The sequence below is a fragment of the Ammospiza nelsoni genome, chromosome 1 (genome assembly GCF_027579445.1).
Source record: "Ammospiza nelsoni isolate bAmmNel1 chromosome 1, bAmmNel1.pri, whole genome shotgun sequence".
NCBI lineage: Eukaryota > Metazoa > Chordata > Aves > Passeriformes > Passerellidae > Ammospiza > Ammospiza nelsoni.
The window spans coordinates 30974883-30992765 of record NC_080633.1 but is presented as its reverse complement, the minus strand read 5'-3'; the positions used below and the strand labels follow the sequence as shown (position 1 = coordinate 30992765).

At 38.5% G+C, this 17883-nt stretch overlaps 1 protein-coding gene across 1 annotated transcript in view; it reads right to left on the bottom strand.

Moving 5' to 3' along the window:
* HDAC9 (histone deacetylase 9) overlaps positions 1-17883 on the bottom strand; it is a 455676-nt gene that overhangs the window by 220805 nt on the left and 216988 nt on the right. Inside the window, exons 4-7 of the mRNA XM_059466708.1 lie at positions 5722-5963; positions 4637-4787; positions 2436-2562; positions 411-532 (exon numbers count right to left, since the gene is read on the bottom strand). Coding sequence (XP_059322691.1) covers positions 411-532; positions 2436-2562; positions 4637-4787; positions 5722-5963 — 642 coding nt within the window. The remainder of the gene's footprint in view (positions 1-410; positions 533-2435; positions 2563-4636; positions 4788-5721; positions 5964-17883) is intronic.

The window sequence follows — 17883 nt, the reverse complement described above, 5'->3', positions numbered from 1 at the left end:
AATCCAATTCCTCTCTTCCCATTATTTCCCCTCAAAATGCCTTGAAAGACATTGTCTAAAAGCAGAATACAATCTGAGATAGATACTTCATCTACCAAGCAGGGCAGACACAGTTATTAAAGCCAGAAGAAAGGTAACGAAAATAAAGATTCATGAAATGATGATCTGTTTAGAAACAAAATTTATCAGAACTGAAGCCTGCACTAGCTGTCAGCACTGGGAAACACCGACTCTTGGTACCATGTGGCCAGGCTGACCTTGGAAATATGCCGTCTGGATCTTTGAACTTACTCATGGCATCATCTTGAACTTATGGAATATGACATATACCTTGCTGAGGGACAGCCTGGCTAAAATAAAGGGTGGGAGAATTGCTGGGCAAGGGGCTCGAATAAACGACGCTAACTCACCCGTTTTACGAAGTGGAAAATCATCCTTAGCATCCTGCGCTCCTGGTAAAGTATATTTGTATGGTGGCGAGGCCCCACTCAGGGGTGGAGAGCTTTGATCCAGTGAGGTATGGTGGGCAGCCCTGCAGCAGACACAGAGGTCACAAATTAGCTGTCACTGAGGTGACCAGCAGTAACTATCCACACATGTTGTACACGTCTCGGCTGTGTTTACGTTCTTGTTCCTCTAAGTGTGCACAAACCACAGGCTCATGTAACCAATTTCACTCTTACAGTAAGTTATGGAACTCCTTGGGATTCCCAAAAACACATTTTTTGCACTCATTACAGAAGTCACACAGGATAAGATTCATGCTGATCTACAGACAGGGTCTGTCTCCAGTTTGGGGAATTGACCACTTCAGGTGGTTGCTTTTTAATATGAATCAGCTGACACACAGCAAAAGCCACTTAAGGCATGTTTATCATGTACAAATAGATGTATATTGATCAAACCTTCTCTATCAAAATGTGGGGGATTTTCAGGGCAGGAGGGCTTGTATAAAAGAACCAGAAATATTGAATTATTATCTCTTGGATAATAATTCCTCCCCCAAATTATTTAGTGGACAAGGTAAATGAAACCTTGACTTTAAGTTCAATTTGTAAATTTTGTGAGCACACCCCTAGCACATAGCACTCATGTCAGCAGAGAAGCTTCAAGTTGAAGAGTGTTTTCTGTCAACTGCTGGATGAAAGAAATATTGTGGGCAGAGATTTCTGAACAGCCACACAGAAACTGCATCATGTGGCTCAGAAACAGGGGCTGGGTTTTTTGCTTTTTGTTTTTTGGAAGGGGGGGAGGATTGGTTGTTTTTTTATCTCAAGAGGGAGAGAGGGGAAGGAGAAAAACTTTCAAACTTTATGTTTATCTAAACATTATTTTACTTGGCCTTTTACAGACTCTGCTTGTCTTTCCAACACAGTGTGGTTAATCAGTAGTATGTCTCTGTCATGAGAGGAAGTACTACTTTCTGTAGCGTAGGAGAAGGCATCCTCTGCAGAGCTCCTCATACTCAGCCATCTCAGGCTCAGATTATTAGTCCAAAAATCTTACATGTTCAAGACACTTTTACACATTATTTGGAAGGAAAAAATTAGTTAAATACTGTATCTCCACCAAACACAATGTAACTTTATATTAAGTCATTTCACCAAAATGCTCTGGTTAGGTCAGAATGCAAACTCCAAAGGCCAAACTTCGGCAATCCATTTTAAAAAGAATAAGTAAAAGATGGAAATCTAGTGTACCATATGCACTTCTGCTTGTCCTATTGGAGGTCAATGCAGGCATGACATTAAGTCTTTTAGAAATGCAGACAGAGTTCATTTTGTTGGATTCATTTATGTGGGGAGTAAAAACTGCAAATTGTAAACTCTTAACACGTCAATAGACCATTTGAAGGACTCAACAAAATCACTCGCTTCCATGGTCTAAGCAGATTCTTGTCAAGGACAAGCTATCATAAGAATATGCAGTCTGGATACTAAAATTCTGAGTTAGAAAAGTTAAATGACCACAGTCTTTCTCAAACCCTTGTGAATTACTAACATCATTCAAGCAACTTCACTGGAAGCAAAGCAGCATCTCTTCAAGAGGAAATGTTTTGTGATTGATTCAAAATCCAAGTAAGACAAACACAAAGTTGCTCTAACTGCAAAAAATTAAGATACTTGGAAAAATGATAGGTATGGTTGTAAAATCTGTGATAGCAACAGCTATAGATGCTACATATGAAGCAGCTGAAATAAAAACAATTATATAGATTTTTGAGAGAGTCTTGCTCAGTATAGTTCTCATCACTGAGCACCAAATAGTCCTCAGTTCAACCAGAAATGTAACACTTCTGGCTTTTTGCTAATCTTTGGGCTGAACTGCAGCCTTTCTCTGGAGGCAGACTCTCAACACCCCTGCTGGAAAAGCATTCGGCCAAGTTTTAGCTGATACCTCAACGAGACAAGGAAGCAGCTTAATACTGAACATACGTGTACCAGAGCTTGGGGTGACGGCTCATGGAATGATTCTTCCCATTTGCTGGAGAGTCTTTTGTAGCTGATTTACTTAACAGGAACTCTTGAAGTTTCTGCTTCACTTCTGTACTGGCCACTGCCCCTAAAAAATACAGAGTTAAATGCGTCTTATATCTTTACTTTAAAAAAATTGCCTTTTTAAAGAAAACAAACCCCAAAAAAGAGTCTGTGCCTTATTGCTGGAAGTTTTGCAAACCATAAACTATTGGTAAAAAAAGTCAAAATGAGATAACATTTGGATTAAATGCTTGTCTGTGGAAGCCTGAAGCTGGCCATGACCCAAAAATCCAGTGAAGTCATAAGGAATATTTCAACAGTAGATGAGGCCATTTATCCAGGGCCAGATGTATCTAAAGAATTTAAATTATTTCCTGATAGTTTCCAACAATCTGAATACAGAACCAGCAATAGAACTAAAAAGACAGTAACAAAAGGTCAGTTTGAGTTTTAGTAACGAATGTTTTTTCTTTTAATAAAGTACTAGTAGTAACACAGCAAAATTGTCCTCTGAACACTGTCTTGGTTACAAACAGAACACTGCAGAAAGAGCCAGCAGTGATTCTTTTAATTGGAGCCCCTTAAGAGCCTCTACGTGCAAAGTCTGGAAGACAGGAGACACTGCATTTTGGCCCCTCTTGGTGGCCAGCTCAATAGAGAACAAAAAGTAGAGCATGTCATTGTAAGGTTAAACTGCCAAGCTTGCAGTATAGGACATGCTTCTTTACTCATAGCCAAAACGGTGTTCACTGAGAAAAAAAAAATGAAAACAAAAATATTTTGGTTTTCAATAATCAGTGACAAAAAAAGGGATGAAACGTCATCTCTTTCAAAGGTGCAGCACTAAGGCATATTTGGTAATCTAAGTATTTTTGGTTACCCAACCCTGACACACCACAGCTGAGATGCTGAGCATGTCCCATGTGACCTATTGCCCACAAAATACCTCTACTACTGCTCTGCTTCATACTCCAACTCCCCTGCCCACACCTCCCTTCCCTCCTCTACTCATTAAGGAGATCATCACCACCAACAAACTCTGGGGCTGGGCCTGGAGGGATCACAAGCTTCTTGGCTGGCTGCTACATCCTGAGCAGCCACCCAGCAAGCTCAAACTGAGGAGGGAACCACTGAGGTCACATCTCTGCTCTTCCTCAGGCAGGAGCACTAATAAAGCCTAACTGTTCATATGGAGACTGATTTTTTTTATACTACGTAGAGGAACCTTTTGTTCCTGCAGTTTCCACACCCTCACATTTCTAGGTCAATAAGATGGAAACTTTTTTATGGGCTCATTGTTCTCTAAAGTACTAGGAGCACCATGGACACCCTAATTTCTAAAGCCTATGACATGGTACACCTACAGGTGTTGAAGTGATATCTTTTTCCATCCGAGGACAAAAAGCTCTTTTCTGCTTCAGTCTTTGTCAGTTAATTCTTGCGCTCATTTAGTAGGGCAAGTAACAGTATCTGTTTGTGGCAGCTTCATTTTGAATATCTTCATACTGTACTTCAACCTGATTTTCCAACTGACCTCACTAAAGAGAATTATTTGTATCTGTCTCCCTCTAGTGAGCACCAAATCCTAACAAACCTTTATAGTTATTTTCTTTATAGCTATAAAAGCTAGAAAAACCTCTTGGTTATGCCTCAAGAAATGTCATCAAGAACAAACACAAGACAGTTTGAAAAAGTCCTAGCAAAATACTTAAAAGATTCATCCTAAGATATTCTTGAATATTTCATTTTATTTTCAGTCTTGAAACAAATCTCAGCAACTAATTTAAATTTTTGCTGTTTTGTACTGCTTTCTGTATTAAGAAATAAGTTCTTTAGAAAGTTCTCATGTGAAGCTTTATGCTTTCAAATTTTCTCATTTTTTTATACAAAGAGCTTGACTCCTGAGATGCATATCTGCTAGTCTGTCAAGCTGTGCTTTCCTGCAGCCTTCCAAGTCTGCACACAAACCAGAAATGTGTTTCTGTGGGTGCAGTGGGTGGCCCTGCCCTTCTCAAAGCACAGTCTTGACTTCTCGACCTGCATATTTCACACAGGAATAGGCTTCCTTCAGGTTCCTGTTCATAGTTCATTTTGGCTGGGAGAATGCAAAGGGGAATAGATTCATTTCTTATTAGGATTCATGGTACATTGGCTCTTACTTTCTCGTCCTCTTTCTTTGCCTCGGAGGGGAGGAAGCTGTTGCTCCCTGCGATGCCTCTCCAGTTCCTGCTCTTGTCTCTGCTGCTCCAGTTTCTGCTCTTTTTCAAGGAGTTCTTGCTGTTGTTTAATGGCTAGTAGTTCCTGTTGTAACTTGCACAGAACAAAAAGACATGAGAAAGTGCAGCTTGCAATGTTTTCTAGGTCAGTCCAGGTTAAAACAATCCCCTTGAGTAACTGAGGATCAGTGCTTGCTTTTATGCTTATACTTCTTTTAATCTTTTAACTGACTTTTGAGCAGCATAGTGCATTACTGGCTGTCACCAAACTGGACTCTAGTGTCAGGTAGCAGCCTGCTGCTCTGATTTCACTTCTTTCTCTTTTGGCAAAGATGCCTGGAAACTTCACATTGTTCTTTGCCTGTGCACCACCTAACTCTGGTTGCTGTGCTCTGCTGCATTTGTCAGCTCTGTCAAGTGGACGCTTAACACAGCAGCACAATGGCAAGTAGATAAGAGGGGAAAAAATGAAATGAAAGGCAAGATCATAAATTCCCGGTCAAAATCCATTATAGCAATCCTGCCATAGTGCATGCAATCCCATAAATCATTTTCTGTTTGTATTATATGAGGAAGCTCAGAGAAGACTAAAAACACAACATTAGCGGGGTCTACCTCCATTTTAAAAATGCAAATATTATGCACGTCTCTATCAATTTGGTTTGTGGTCAAAAACTCAGTAGCCCAAAGAAGCAGTGCTTTAATACACTGAAAACAGTATACACCAAAAAACCAGTCACATTGAAGTTCAGCTGAAAATCCAGGTTGTAAAATAGGTAGTTCTGTCTTTGGTGAATGTGGTGGCTTCATGAGCTCAGTGATTCTCACAGTATTGCCTTGGTCTGCTGTGAGCAAGTCACTGCCAGCAGTTTTGCTTTAAAAGTCTTTTGTCACCCCAATACAGAGAAAAGAGCACTCAAACACCATCTCTCAGTCACAGCAAACCTTTCAGCCATGTTCCCTTTCTGTGTCTGCTTAGCATATTGACTTTGCAGATAAAGTAAGGGACAAATGAAAAATGTTGCTACCTTAATGTGCTCCTGGAGCTGGGCCTGATGCTGGCGGGTCAGGTTTTCATGCTGCTTCTGGAACTCTGCAATGAGCAGCTGTTTCTGAATCTGCTGCTGCTGCTGGATCAGGAGCAGCTCCTGCTGTAGCTGCTTTTCGCGCATAATGGGGTCCACCATGGGAACCATCATCCTGAGATCCGTCCGCAGGTCTAACGGGGAGATCGGCTCCAGCCCCACGGGAACCTCCGACTTCACATCCACTGGGGGAACAGAACAACAAAACATAGACATGGTAAATGCAACAGAAGAAGGAGAAGAGAGAGCATTCCTACAGGGAAAAAGATCCATTTCACTCAAAGACTCTTTCAATGTACGGACCTTTCAAAACATTTAACTCAATCTATGCTCTATGCAGTCTTCAGCACTTCCTTTCCATTCTCTGCAAAAATACTCCCAGATTAATATTCTGCTAAACAGGTTAACACACAACCCAGGTTCTAAAACCACGGAGCAATATTTAGTGAAAATCTCCTAGGCACTATTGATGCTACACTATAAACACTCAGGGCGCTTGCTCAGCATAAGATGAAGGCCTTGCAGTTCCCACTGCACTGCAAGAGATTTTGCAAAGCTAGTAGGTAGATTTTTCTGAGGATACTGTTACACATGAAAAGCTACTCAGTGCTACATGGCTACTGCATATAAATATACCCGGCAAACACACAGGAATAACGTATAACATGGGGCAACAATTTGACACACAAAATGACAAGTTTTAATACAGCTTTTGGGAAAGTGAGCACCATGCATAGCACACTATATATGGCCTGTAAGAAAATGAATTACTTCAAATTGTTGTAGAGATGTTATAAATTCTTAATCCAGCATTAAACTACTTAAAGGAGGATCCTGTATCTTCTATCTCCTAATTTAGATCAAAGGGACTAAAAGACACAAAACCAGAGAGATTTGACCACTTTCACTACAATATCTATAAAGCCCTGATTTTCACATCAAGCAAAGAGAGTGCGTGTAACTTTATCTATTTCAAAAGAACAAAAGACTAACAAACAGCATATCTACAAGAGGAAAATAAATAGAGCTGAGTGTCTCTGCTAAAGCCCAGCAGTTCTGATTCCATCCACAAGAGGACAGTGAAACACAAACACATTCACCCTAGTTCCTATTCCTCCACTATCTTCCCTGGAAAATAAGATTATTAACTGAAAACAAACATGCTGTCGGAAATGATTCAGGAAAAAGATTTTTAAGCATATTTTCTCCTTTTTCTCTGCTGCAGCTGTATTTGTTTCCAGGAGAAAACCAAAACGAAACAGAAATATTCTAGTAAGCAGAGACAGCAAAATTGAAGCAGTAAAAGTTGAAACTGCAGCAAATGGAGAGAGGACTGAAATCTAACTGTATGATCATTGGTAAAATGATCTATTAGCAAAAGATTTTATAAAAATAAGGGAAAAGGCATCAAATCTTTTCTACTGATCACAATTTTTTATTCTCAAAATTCTGAAAACGTACACTTTTCTGGGCCTTTTTAAAAAATCCTAATAACTGTGATTGTAAACCTCACAGCATAATTTGGCTTCTTAACCCACTATCCCAACAGAACGATTGTGTCTAAGTGCTTACTTTTTTTCTGAGACTAATCACTAAATTATAAAAAATCACCTTTAACTTACAAAAACTACTCTTGATTATAAATAATTGCCACCGACCAAGAGAAATGGACAGGCAAACCCCCAGCCTTTCATCCCATTTATTCAGCAGCAATCCACATTCCATTTGTCTAGACTAAATATAGCCACGTTTATACAAGAAATCAATAGTGCTTGCAGAGAGCAGAGCAAAGGCATGAATATTTCATCAAACCCGGAGAGAAATGGCAATCAGCAAACTGACAGCAAACCGTGTAGGCTGACTGCCCTGCCAGATAAGTCTCCTGTACTTGGACAATGGCTCATCGCCTGCAAGTCACAATCTTATCATCAGCACTCTTCTATTTTTAACATTAATTGCATTGTAGGTGACAAAGGTTTATCATGTTTAAAGGGGAGAGATGGATTTTCTTACATCTTCTGTGACAGGATAATAAGCCTTACTAGGAGCAGTAACTGGAGCTCAGCAAACCCTGCAGGGTCTGGTTCACAATAGTGTTTGCAAACTGAGCCCCGCAGGGTTTGGTTCACAATAGTGTTTGCAAACTGAACCCTGCAGCTTATTTTGCAGATACTAGCTGAAAATCAACCTCTGCAGATCTGCACAGTGATTCAGGCTGATTATACTTTCCATCTTGGACCAGCATCGCATTTCTTCATTTTCAGAGAATGTAGCATGAAGGGAGGCCTTACGGATTTTTTTAACAATGGAAATTTCCTTTCACTATTAGTAAAATCTGCAACTGAAACCAGGCTCAGTTTGGTAAGCTACACATTTTCTAGAATTTTCACACACTCAAATAATAAATTTAGTACCGAAATATCTACTTCATCAAGTTGACCTTAACCTCATTCCTTAATGTGAGAGAAAACAAATATTAGGGTAGTTCTAGACTTGAATCCATAGAAATCAATACATAATATTTAATATCATTTCAGTGCCAATGTTTACCCACAAATAAAGACAAACATTTATTTCCTGGCACAAATATTGCTAACAGTAAGGCTATCACCAATACTTCTAATAACTGCTAACATAGCATATAGTAACTTTTAGAGATAATTACTGTCTTAAAACTGAACTAAGTAATAATCAACTTCATCAATGAAATTATTCTAAACAAGTAACTGCAGGATCACCAATGAAACTGAATGGTTTGCTACTGTCTGTTTCACAGTCCTAATGCCACACGCCCTTTACATTCTTACTTGTTAGTAGCTGACAAGAAAGATACAAAGCAGCTCCGTGGAGCTACGTCAGTGTGAAAAATGTGTAATGGAGCAGAGAATCAGAATCAGCGTCTTTAAAAGCTTTGACTTTTAGCTGAAGCATCTTCCCTCCACCACCACACCACTGCAATTTGAAGACTCTGGAGAGCAAAGGTGATGCAGAATGCTTACTCTCATTGGGGCTTTTTATGTTTTTTAACCCCCTCTACAGAAATCCATGTATGTGTGTGTATATATATATTCTGCAGGTAAAAAATTAATGACCTAATCAGTGGCCTCAACTTCAAACATCACCAGGAGCAGTGGGACGCAGGATCTAAGCGACAGGATTCATAAAAATATTAGACAAAGAAGGAAAGGGATTGATAATGAAAGCAAATATTAATCAGAGTTTGGTAAAGGCTAACTTCACTTATTCTTCAGGATTTTCATACCACCAATGGAGTAAAGCTGTAGCAGGCACAGTTCAGACACTGTCTTCAGCTCTCTCCAATGCAGTCCACAGCAGATCCTTCCCAACAGCTCTGCCAACTACATAGCAAGCCTGGGATTCCTCTCTAAGGTTAAATAAAGACAAACTCTCTGAGCTCAAGTCAGCTGCGGTGAATGCAACAGTAGGCTGCAGAATATTAACTAAAACCGTTACTGAAAGCTCAGTGATGCCAGGAAATATGCCAAAATTTGAGTAGAAAAATATTTAATTTTCAGTTACAACACATTGCAAAAGGCATATGTATTTATTTTTCCTATAAATACTCAATTGCCTTTATCTTGAAACATAACAACAAAAATAGTCTCAGAAGAGTGTCCATATCAATTATACTCCATAGATGGCACTTCCCACAGGGTTTTTGAAATTCTGTGGAAAGAAAATAAGACACTTGAAAAATGGCATGTTTGTTGAGTGATTTAGATGCTTGAAGCATGTGTAAAAAGAGGTAAAGGAGCTTGGTTTAACCCTCAGGCTCTGCATTTTGAAACCATTCCTTTTAATGGGAACACTGAACAACTGTTAAGTCTTCCACTAAGAGATGGCATTTCAATATGTTTCTGGTGACTGATTTCAATTCCTGGTGTATTAGGAACACAAATTTTCCAAATCACAAATGCTAAAGGAAAAGATCAGAAAATAAAGCAGCCCGCTTTCTTACCACCATCTCCCAAGACGGGCAATCTTCTTTTTTTTATTGGCAGTCACCTTTCTTGGCAAACATTTCTGCCACCTTTAAATCCAGCAACTGAAACAAGGAATGCTGTCATCACCTGAACAGTCGTCATTCCTGATTTGAGATGCAATCAAGAAGAATTCCAGTCAACTTGCTTATAGACCATCTTGTCCAGTACATTTATGATTCTTACATAAGAGGAACTGTGTGGACGGCTGGGACTGCAGGGATCCAAGTTAACCTTTTCCCAAAGGAATGTCCCAGTTACACTGTTGGGATGGGACAGTAAAAATGGCTGGAGATAGGGACCGGGCATAAAGCCGGTGAGCCTTTTTCTCCTGTATAGGTTGTTCAAGGCAGTCTTATACAGAAGAAGCAGAAGTTTACTTTATAAAGTAAACAAGGAGGACTACAGAAGTTGGAACACTAAAAGAAAACTACATCTGACAAAAGACAGATGACAAGTTTCCCCAACCAGCAGTATTAGGTAATGAAAACATATTCCTGAAAATACACAAAACTCAAGTAAAATCTAGAAGAACCAGTATGAAAAGCAATGGCCACACTTTACCCCAGACAGAATCTTGGTGAAGTACTACAAAGAGAAGAGAGTTTATACCAGTGCTACTCTTTTGAACTATGCCTACAAAAAAGAGCCCAAAGTTATTATTAACTTGTACAGTACTTTTCATAGTTTTCATATGCGTTTCATAAATTGAAAAAAAAAAACAGAATAACTTTGCACTATTTATTGTAAAGGAAACTGGCTCTATTTGGCCTCTTCATACAAATAAAGTAAAAACACTTTTTGCAGAATTAGCCATTAGTCAGTCATGACATAATCAGAGCACTAAGGAATTTACAGAAAAGAGCGCTAAATCCTGAGAAGAGTGGAAGATTCACTCCCTCACCAATAAAGACTTTAATACTTTAATACTTTAAATTTACTCTACAATTTAAACCTAGTATTTCTTTAACCAGATTTATGTGCCAACTCATTCAGGACTTGAAAAGCACTGATACCTGAAAAGCTGTAACAGTGTCTTTGAAACAGATCAAAAAAAATCTTTGAAAAGACTGAAAAGATGAAATACCGTAAGAGGCTGAAAGTTGCAGGAATAAGGAACAGAGGGTGAGAGGGAAATTTTGGCAGCCATGTGAACCACAAAGTAACTGGCAGAAGATGGGACAGAGAAGGACTATCCAGGCAATAAGACATGAGCAGAGGATGAAACACAGGAAAAGGAGTTAAATTTCTGCTCTGAGAAGATGCATTAGAGGGACACTGCTCACTCTGTAATCTAAGAGCAGCCCTGGCACAGTGATGAGGTGGCAGTGAGGCCACAGTGTAAATAAGGAGCTAACAGAGGAGCGATGTGTCCGTGGCGAGGATGCTGGGAAATTAAGCGAGCAAAGTGGTTTTGACTAAAGAGGACTGAGACTGGCATGAAAATTGCCACTGAGCAGCAATTGTTCAGTGTTGAAGAGTGTAGAAAATGCCCCAATCTGGAGCCTGTTTCCTGGAGGAGAGGTGGCTGGCACCTTCCTGGGGGAAGGGGTGCCACAGCAAGACCTGCGAGGCAGACGGCAGGAGCGAGAAGCTGAAATGTTAAGAATAACTAGTGACATCAGAAGTACAAGTCAGATGATCAATAAACTGTGAAAGGTTAGGTTACCTCCCATGGGATGCTTTTATCATTTCAGCTCTGGTAGCTAAAGTCTTGTACCTCAATTCTCAGCTGGCATTATCTGTCATTCCTCTGTTAACTTCAATATAGGCAAAGCTCCTTTATGCCACCTGAGAAGCTAGATGCAGAGCCTCTCTCAAGAGAACAGGGATGAAAGAAGACAGCCTTCAGAGCATCTCATTTTAACATGAGGACAAAAGCATCCAGATTTAGGATGACACTTATAGAACTTTTTTTGCAATATATGAAATCAGCAGTTTCTTTCTCCACTCACTCAATTATGCTGGAGAATGCAGCAAACTGAAAAAAAGTGTTGCCTAGATTTCACTGAATGTTATTAAATATTTTTTATTCATTATATGTCCTCAATCTTACACTGGATTTTGGTTGTCATGGGCAAGGAAAGCAGAAAAACTGCAAATGAAAAGGAAAAATTTCTTCCAAATGTAGCCCAATAACTTTTTTGGTAGTTAAGTACTCAACTGCATTTTGCAGTTTTAGAACTTCTTCACTTGGAAAAGAAAAAAATGCAAGAAATTAAGACACATTTCAGAACAGAAAAAGTATTTTCCAGAGTTATTTTCTTGATTATCTCTCAAGAGTCAGTAACTATTTTAAAAAGTACTATCACTGAATCAGAAGTATAAGTGAACTGTCAAACTTGATGAGGCACTCAATTCAGTTTATAGTATTAAGGAGAAGTGTAATAAATTAAGCTTGAAAAGTATTCCCCTTTGTTCAGAAAAAAGGAATCTTATCATGATTATACCTTTTTCCTATTTCTTTTAAGTGTTTGCATACATGTCATAATGAGAAGTAAAATAAATGCTAACAGCGATCTGGGCTTTGATTTACCATACTCTTATTTCCCCAGGGCCTGGAAAGGAAGCTCAAACAACCACAAACTTCTAAAATATCAGTGAGAGGCCTTGAAATACCAACACTGAAATTACAGTTAGCTGGCTTTTGTAAAAAATCAAAGGCTTTATTATATTGATTTACTAAAATCAGATTCCTTCTCTCCAAATAGGCTTTTGAATCAAACACTTGTAACTAGCACAAACATTAATGCCATCTAATTTGTTATCTCTAGAAAGTTTTTAAATGTGAGTGTTTGCTGTTTCTTCTATACTGAATACATGAGTGAAAGTTCCACTTATGAGCCAGAGTTCATGCAAATACCAGGCCAACCACTTCTGTCACAGGAATAAAGGCAATGTGCCCAGTTAATCACATCAGAACATGAAACACTTTTAAACTCAAACCTGGGATGATCTGTTATTGAGATATCCAAGCTGAGCTATATTTGGGGTTCTGAGTTACTTTATTTATATTTCACCTAGAAGAACCCTTACATACACATTTCTCTACACCCATCAGCACACAGGCATATCTTCACTTTCCAGAATAAGCCTTTTTGATACAAGGAACATGAATACCCTAAATTCTAGATACTACTGCTGCAGGCAAGATAAAAACAGGGCAAAGATAAATGCACATATAGTTAAAATGTAGAATTTCTATGTAACTTTATTCTCAGTTCCAAAATCTATGATACACTGATAATTCCATTAGACAATGATAATAAATCAGTGTTAGTTATGGCATGAGGTTAACCAATTAGACACAATGTGCTCTCTGCATGGTATCCATGCACAAAAAAAAAAAAAAAAAAAAGTCAGGGAAGAATGTAAAACAGCATTCTTTTGGCTGTGGATTTTCTGTGCAAAAATCAGTACCACTGCTAGTGAGAACCCTGTGAAGATGCCAACTCAGGTTCAATTTGGCAGCACCACTTGCTGGTTAAAGAACTATACAGGTACAATGTCTCCAAGTCAGCAAGTACCAGCTTATCAGTATCTTCCAGTCACTTCAATATAAATTTAAAATTAACTATTTAAATTGAAAGCATGTGTGACATAACTGTGTCTGTGCACTTGCATACATACACAATTCTTGCATCATATCCTGCAATGCTAAGAAAAATCATGGAGCACATGTGATACAAAAGGTTCCTCTCACTTCCCTTTTAAAAACATGTATAATTCTTGATGCCACAGCCACATGAGAAAGGCAACATGTTTTCAATTGGATCAGTATCATTCCACATAAAAGCACAGTGTACCAAGTCCCCCAGGTTGTCAGGGACGACTGAAAGGGCACCATGGAGGGTTCTAGAGACCTGTAGTGTTTGCCTCATCACTGATCTGGAGGCAACACAAGGCTGCTACAAAGGGTACCAAATACATCCAGAACTTGGGATTTCACTTACTTTTCTCTCATCTCTTCTCCACCCGTGAATACTGTAGGTACATTTGTGACATTGTTGGGTTTACACTTGCTGAATAATTCACAGCAGTGGGGCTATCACTATTCTAATCTCAAGGTGATGACAGAGAGAGAGGAGAGGGGGAAGAAATCTCTTCCCTGAAGTGAGGGTATCAAAACAGCTACCACTTGGGCATGCCAGCAGGTATGTCCTGAAGTATCATAGGGCAGCATGCTCCAAGCAAATAAGACAGTGGGTGGAGGTTTGCTGAACAAGTATCCCCAAATAGCATTGCTATTTCAGGGGTGTGACAGCCAGTGCTCCAAACAAAACCCTTGGAAGGCAAGATGTAGGGCAAATCTTTCAAGGAACTGTTGGCAACTTTGTCTTTTTTAGAAAAAAAGATGACTGACCCCAAAAATGCATTGAAAACGGAACCTTCCAGTTCCTTTTGCTGTTGTTGTTGTGGAAGTATGTGCTCCCCAAAACACAATAATTAGGGATTTGGTTTTTCTCATTTTTAATGCATAGCAAAATCTAGCATTTACACATAACTTCTTAGGCTTACAACCTCTTTATTATATCCAGGAAATCAAGGAAGACCTTAAAGTATTCCAATGTTTCTTATAAATACTTATGGAACATCCTGATCTTGGACAAGCATTGGCCTAAAAATGAGGTTGATCCTAAGCAAAGAAACAGGGAGGACTGAACAGAAACCTCCCCCAGAGGAGGGGGAAAAATCCAACACAAGGATATTAATGCCTTTTAAAGAATCTTCCTAATGAGCTAGTAAATGTCATGCCAGTTGGAAAGTGGCAACACCAGTATTACTTACAGTGCCAGCTCAGAAATAAAACTCTTACATATTCTATGCGGAATTAACAGTTGCAGATATTTATTAGCAAAGATGCATCTGTTTGTATTACATTTTTTCCTACTCTGCTCCCCTTTGTACCACATTGCCTTGAACTGCAGCACACTCAGGGGACTCTGTCTCCCTCTGCTCACATAAAACACCAAGCATATTTGCACAGGGACTGAAATAAAACTAATAGATAACACTAAATTGCTGGCTTGCTGTTTTTCAGAAGCCTGCCTGCTGGATTACTGATACCCAGCAGCAGAAGAGTTGACACCATGCATAGAGAAAACACTGCTGGTAAGGCAGGGAAAGTGAATGGCAAAGATAGTGATGATGCAAAGCAAAGGTAGGGTTTATTAGATGCTGGCATTCAGTCAGGAGTATCAGAATGTGAAAAGTCGAAACAATGCTAATACAGCTGATGGGAATATTAGGCAGCAGTCAAGCCCCAAAGTTGGATAGATAATGGCATCAGGAGGCAGAGAAGACAGGCTGCACTACAGAAAGTTAAGGAGGAGTTACAGAGGAAAGTCCCTCTCAGCTTGATGAAAGGGCTGTGAAGGTTTTAAAGATCTTCATCCAATTTATTTTCTGCTGCAGATAGAGCATGTCTCTCACGAAACAACTTTGACTACCATGCAGATGGCCTCATTTCCATTACTGAGACCTTATATAAGGCAGGCACTCCACTAAAAGAGATTACATAAAATATATGAAGAGCATTATGAACTCACAAGTAAGGAAATGCCAGTCTTCTAGGATGCTTTCTGATATTTTCGTCCCATTAATGTGAAGACAGTTGTGGTTTTGTAGAGTACAGATCCAAACCATAATCTTTTGCAGTTAGTAATCACAAAAGTCCCTCTCATATTTTGCCATTTGAGATTTGGGGGAATTACTTGAAAAACAGAGACAGACTCTCAGGTTCAGAGCTGTAATCCAAATATTGAAGAATTATTCCTTTTATACTTAAAGGGTGTCTTGGCAAAGATAAAGTCTTACATGTTTACTTTTAAAATCAAATAATGTTCTCAAGCTGAAAACAAATCCCAAGCTAGGTATAAAAGACCTTGCTCATGTAATCATGTGGCACATTTAGCATCATTACTATTACACTACTTATCTAAATTGGACCTTTCCAATTTTTTTCACTTTTCACCACAGTACATTATGTCAAGCCTATTTTGTCCATATCTGTGTTTGCTTTCTTTTGACAATCTACTTTGATTTCTTGAAAAAGGACTGTAAATCTGTGCTTGAAATTCAAAACATAGCAATACCAACCTACTACTAATGCTACACTGTATTAGAGCAAGTAAAACTATTTTATTTCTATGGTTTTACATAATGATGTAACACTAAACTTAGAAAATATTATTCGTGATTTGTGCTCTCCAGAATAGAGGAATCTCTGAAAGGCTCTCTTTGGAATGCAGAGACTTGGTTTCAACCACCAGAGGGAGTCAATTTTATGTTTCAGGACAACTACAAAATCAGAATGAACAGAAAAAGCACTAATAAAATATCACGATTTAATCCAGATTTATGTGGACACCAAACATAATGAAAATAAAGTTTAATTGGGAGTCTTTTCAGTGAGACAAGAAAATCACCTTTTTCACTACAAGTGCTCATTAAGAAAATTCTTACTAGTATACTTTTCTTTTATGACTTCAGATAAACAAAATTTTAAGGAATAAAAATGTAATATTTTCTGTAAGAATAATACTTATATTTCTATGTAACCTACTATGCTTTCTTAAGTTCAGGACACTGTTGTATTCAAAAGTCTTTTTACTAGGTGTAAATACAGGTTTTCTTCAGTTTATTTATGATTCAGTCAACTCAACCAGTAAGTAAAGTTATGGATTTACTATGAGTAGTATAGGAAACAAACAGACATTTCTCCTCACTCTGACATACATTTGCCTTTGTAATTTTTAAGAACTGGAAAATCAAACTATAGAAATTATTAAGATGACAGCAACTTTCTCAGTAAATTAGCTGGAGATATTTTCTGTGACTATTATTATTCTAAATAAACACTGAAAAAACCCAGTTCTGCATTCTGTAATATTCCAGACACTAATTTAACACTTCTAAAAAGTCATCTGGGATGTCAAAGAAACAACAGACACTGAATATTTCTATGCAATTCTGATGCCACTTAGCAAGAGCAGTTCAGAAAAAGCCAGAAGTTATTACCCATATTTGTTTTTCCACATTTCAGCAGGTCCATTTTTCTTACTAAGGCGTTGGTTTTTTCCCTCTTCATGTCATCTGATGTGCAGAAAGTCAATGGGCATTTCTTCAGTTTCAAATGAGAGAGTCTTTCTCAAGTAAGTTTTGCAAGAAATTAAATTTCCTACTAAGAAGTCTACAAAAATCAGTGGGAACTCTTCTCAAATTTCAAACTCAAGTTTTGGAAACACACAGATCAGGCTTGGAACAGGCACACTAGACTAATGGAGTCAAGCACTAGAAATTACTCCTCAAGAAACTCTCTGAGTCCTTTGAGAATCTCAGCCTAATCATTTAAATAAATCCTAGTCATATGGAAACTCCCACCCCTCACTTAACACATTAATCACTCACAGCAGAAGTTCCCTCTCACCAGACCTAAGATGAACAACTCTCAGCACATTTAGCCCTGTTGACTGAGCTTTTGAACCTGGCTGGAAACATCATTAGAACAAGATAAAATTCTGCAATACAAGAGGCAACTTGCAAGTAAGTGTTTATGTCCTGCACTCTAAGCAGAACTTTTTGTGATCAGTGACATGGCATTCCATGTCATGGAATTACTGCATCAGGCATTGCATATTAAGGACTGGAAGAAAAAGGCAGCATAACTAATTGAAGGTTTGCCATGGAAATGCTCTATTACTAATTTTAAGGTAAAGCACTGAGAGTAGGCTTGTTACCATAAAGAATTTATTAATGTGTTCACTTAGACATGAGACAAACTGGAATCTATCCTGAATCATCCTCATCAAGGTTCTACCCTCATCAAGGTACTGCAGAAGGCTGCACTAGCAGCAGCATACCTCATTAAGTCCTTCTTTCAGAAAAATGTTTTTTTCTCAGAAATGTGAAAATTCTTCCTAACTGCTTCCCTTCTTACAGTTTTTATATTTGTGCCATGAACACTTATATCTTAGGGTTATGCTGCTAAGAAACAGGAGTTTATTTCAGCAAATGAGGTTATTTTCACTGATATTTAGATATGCTTGTGTTTGTTTTTTTCCCCCTTAATGAGGATCTGATAGTGCAGACCTGAACTGAAATG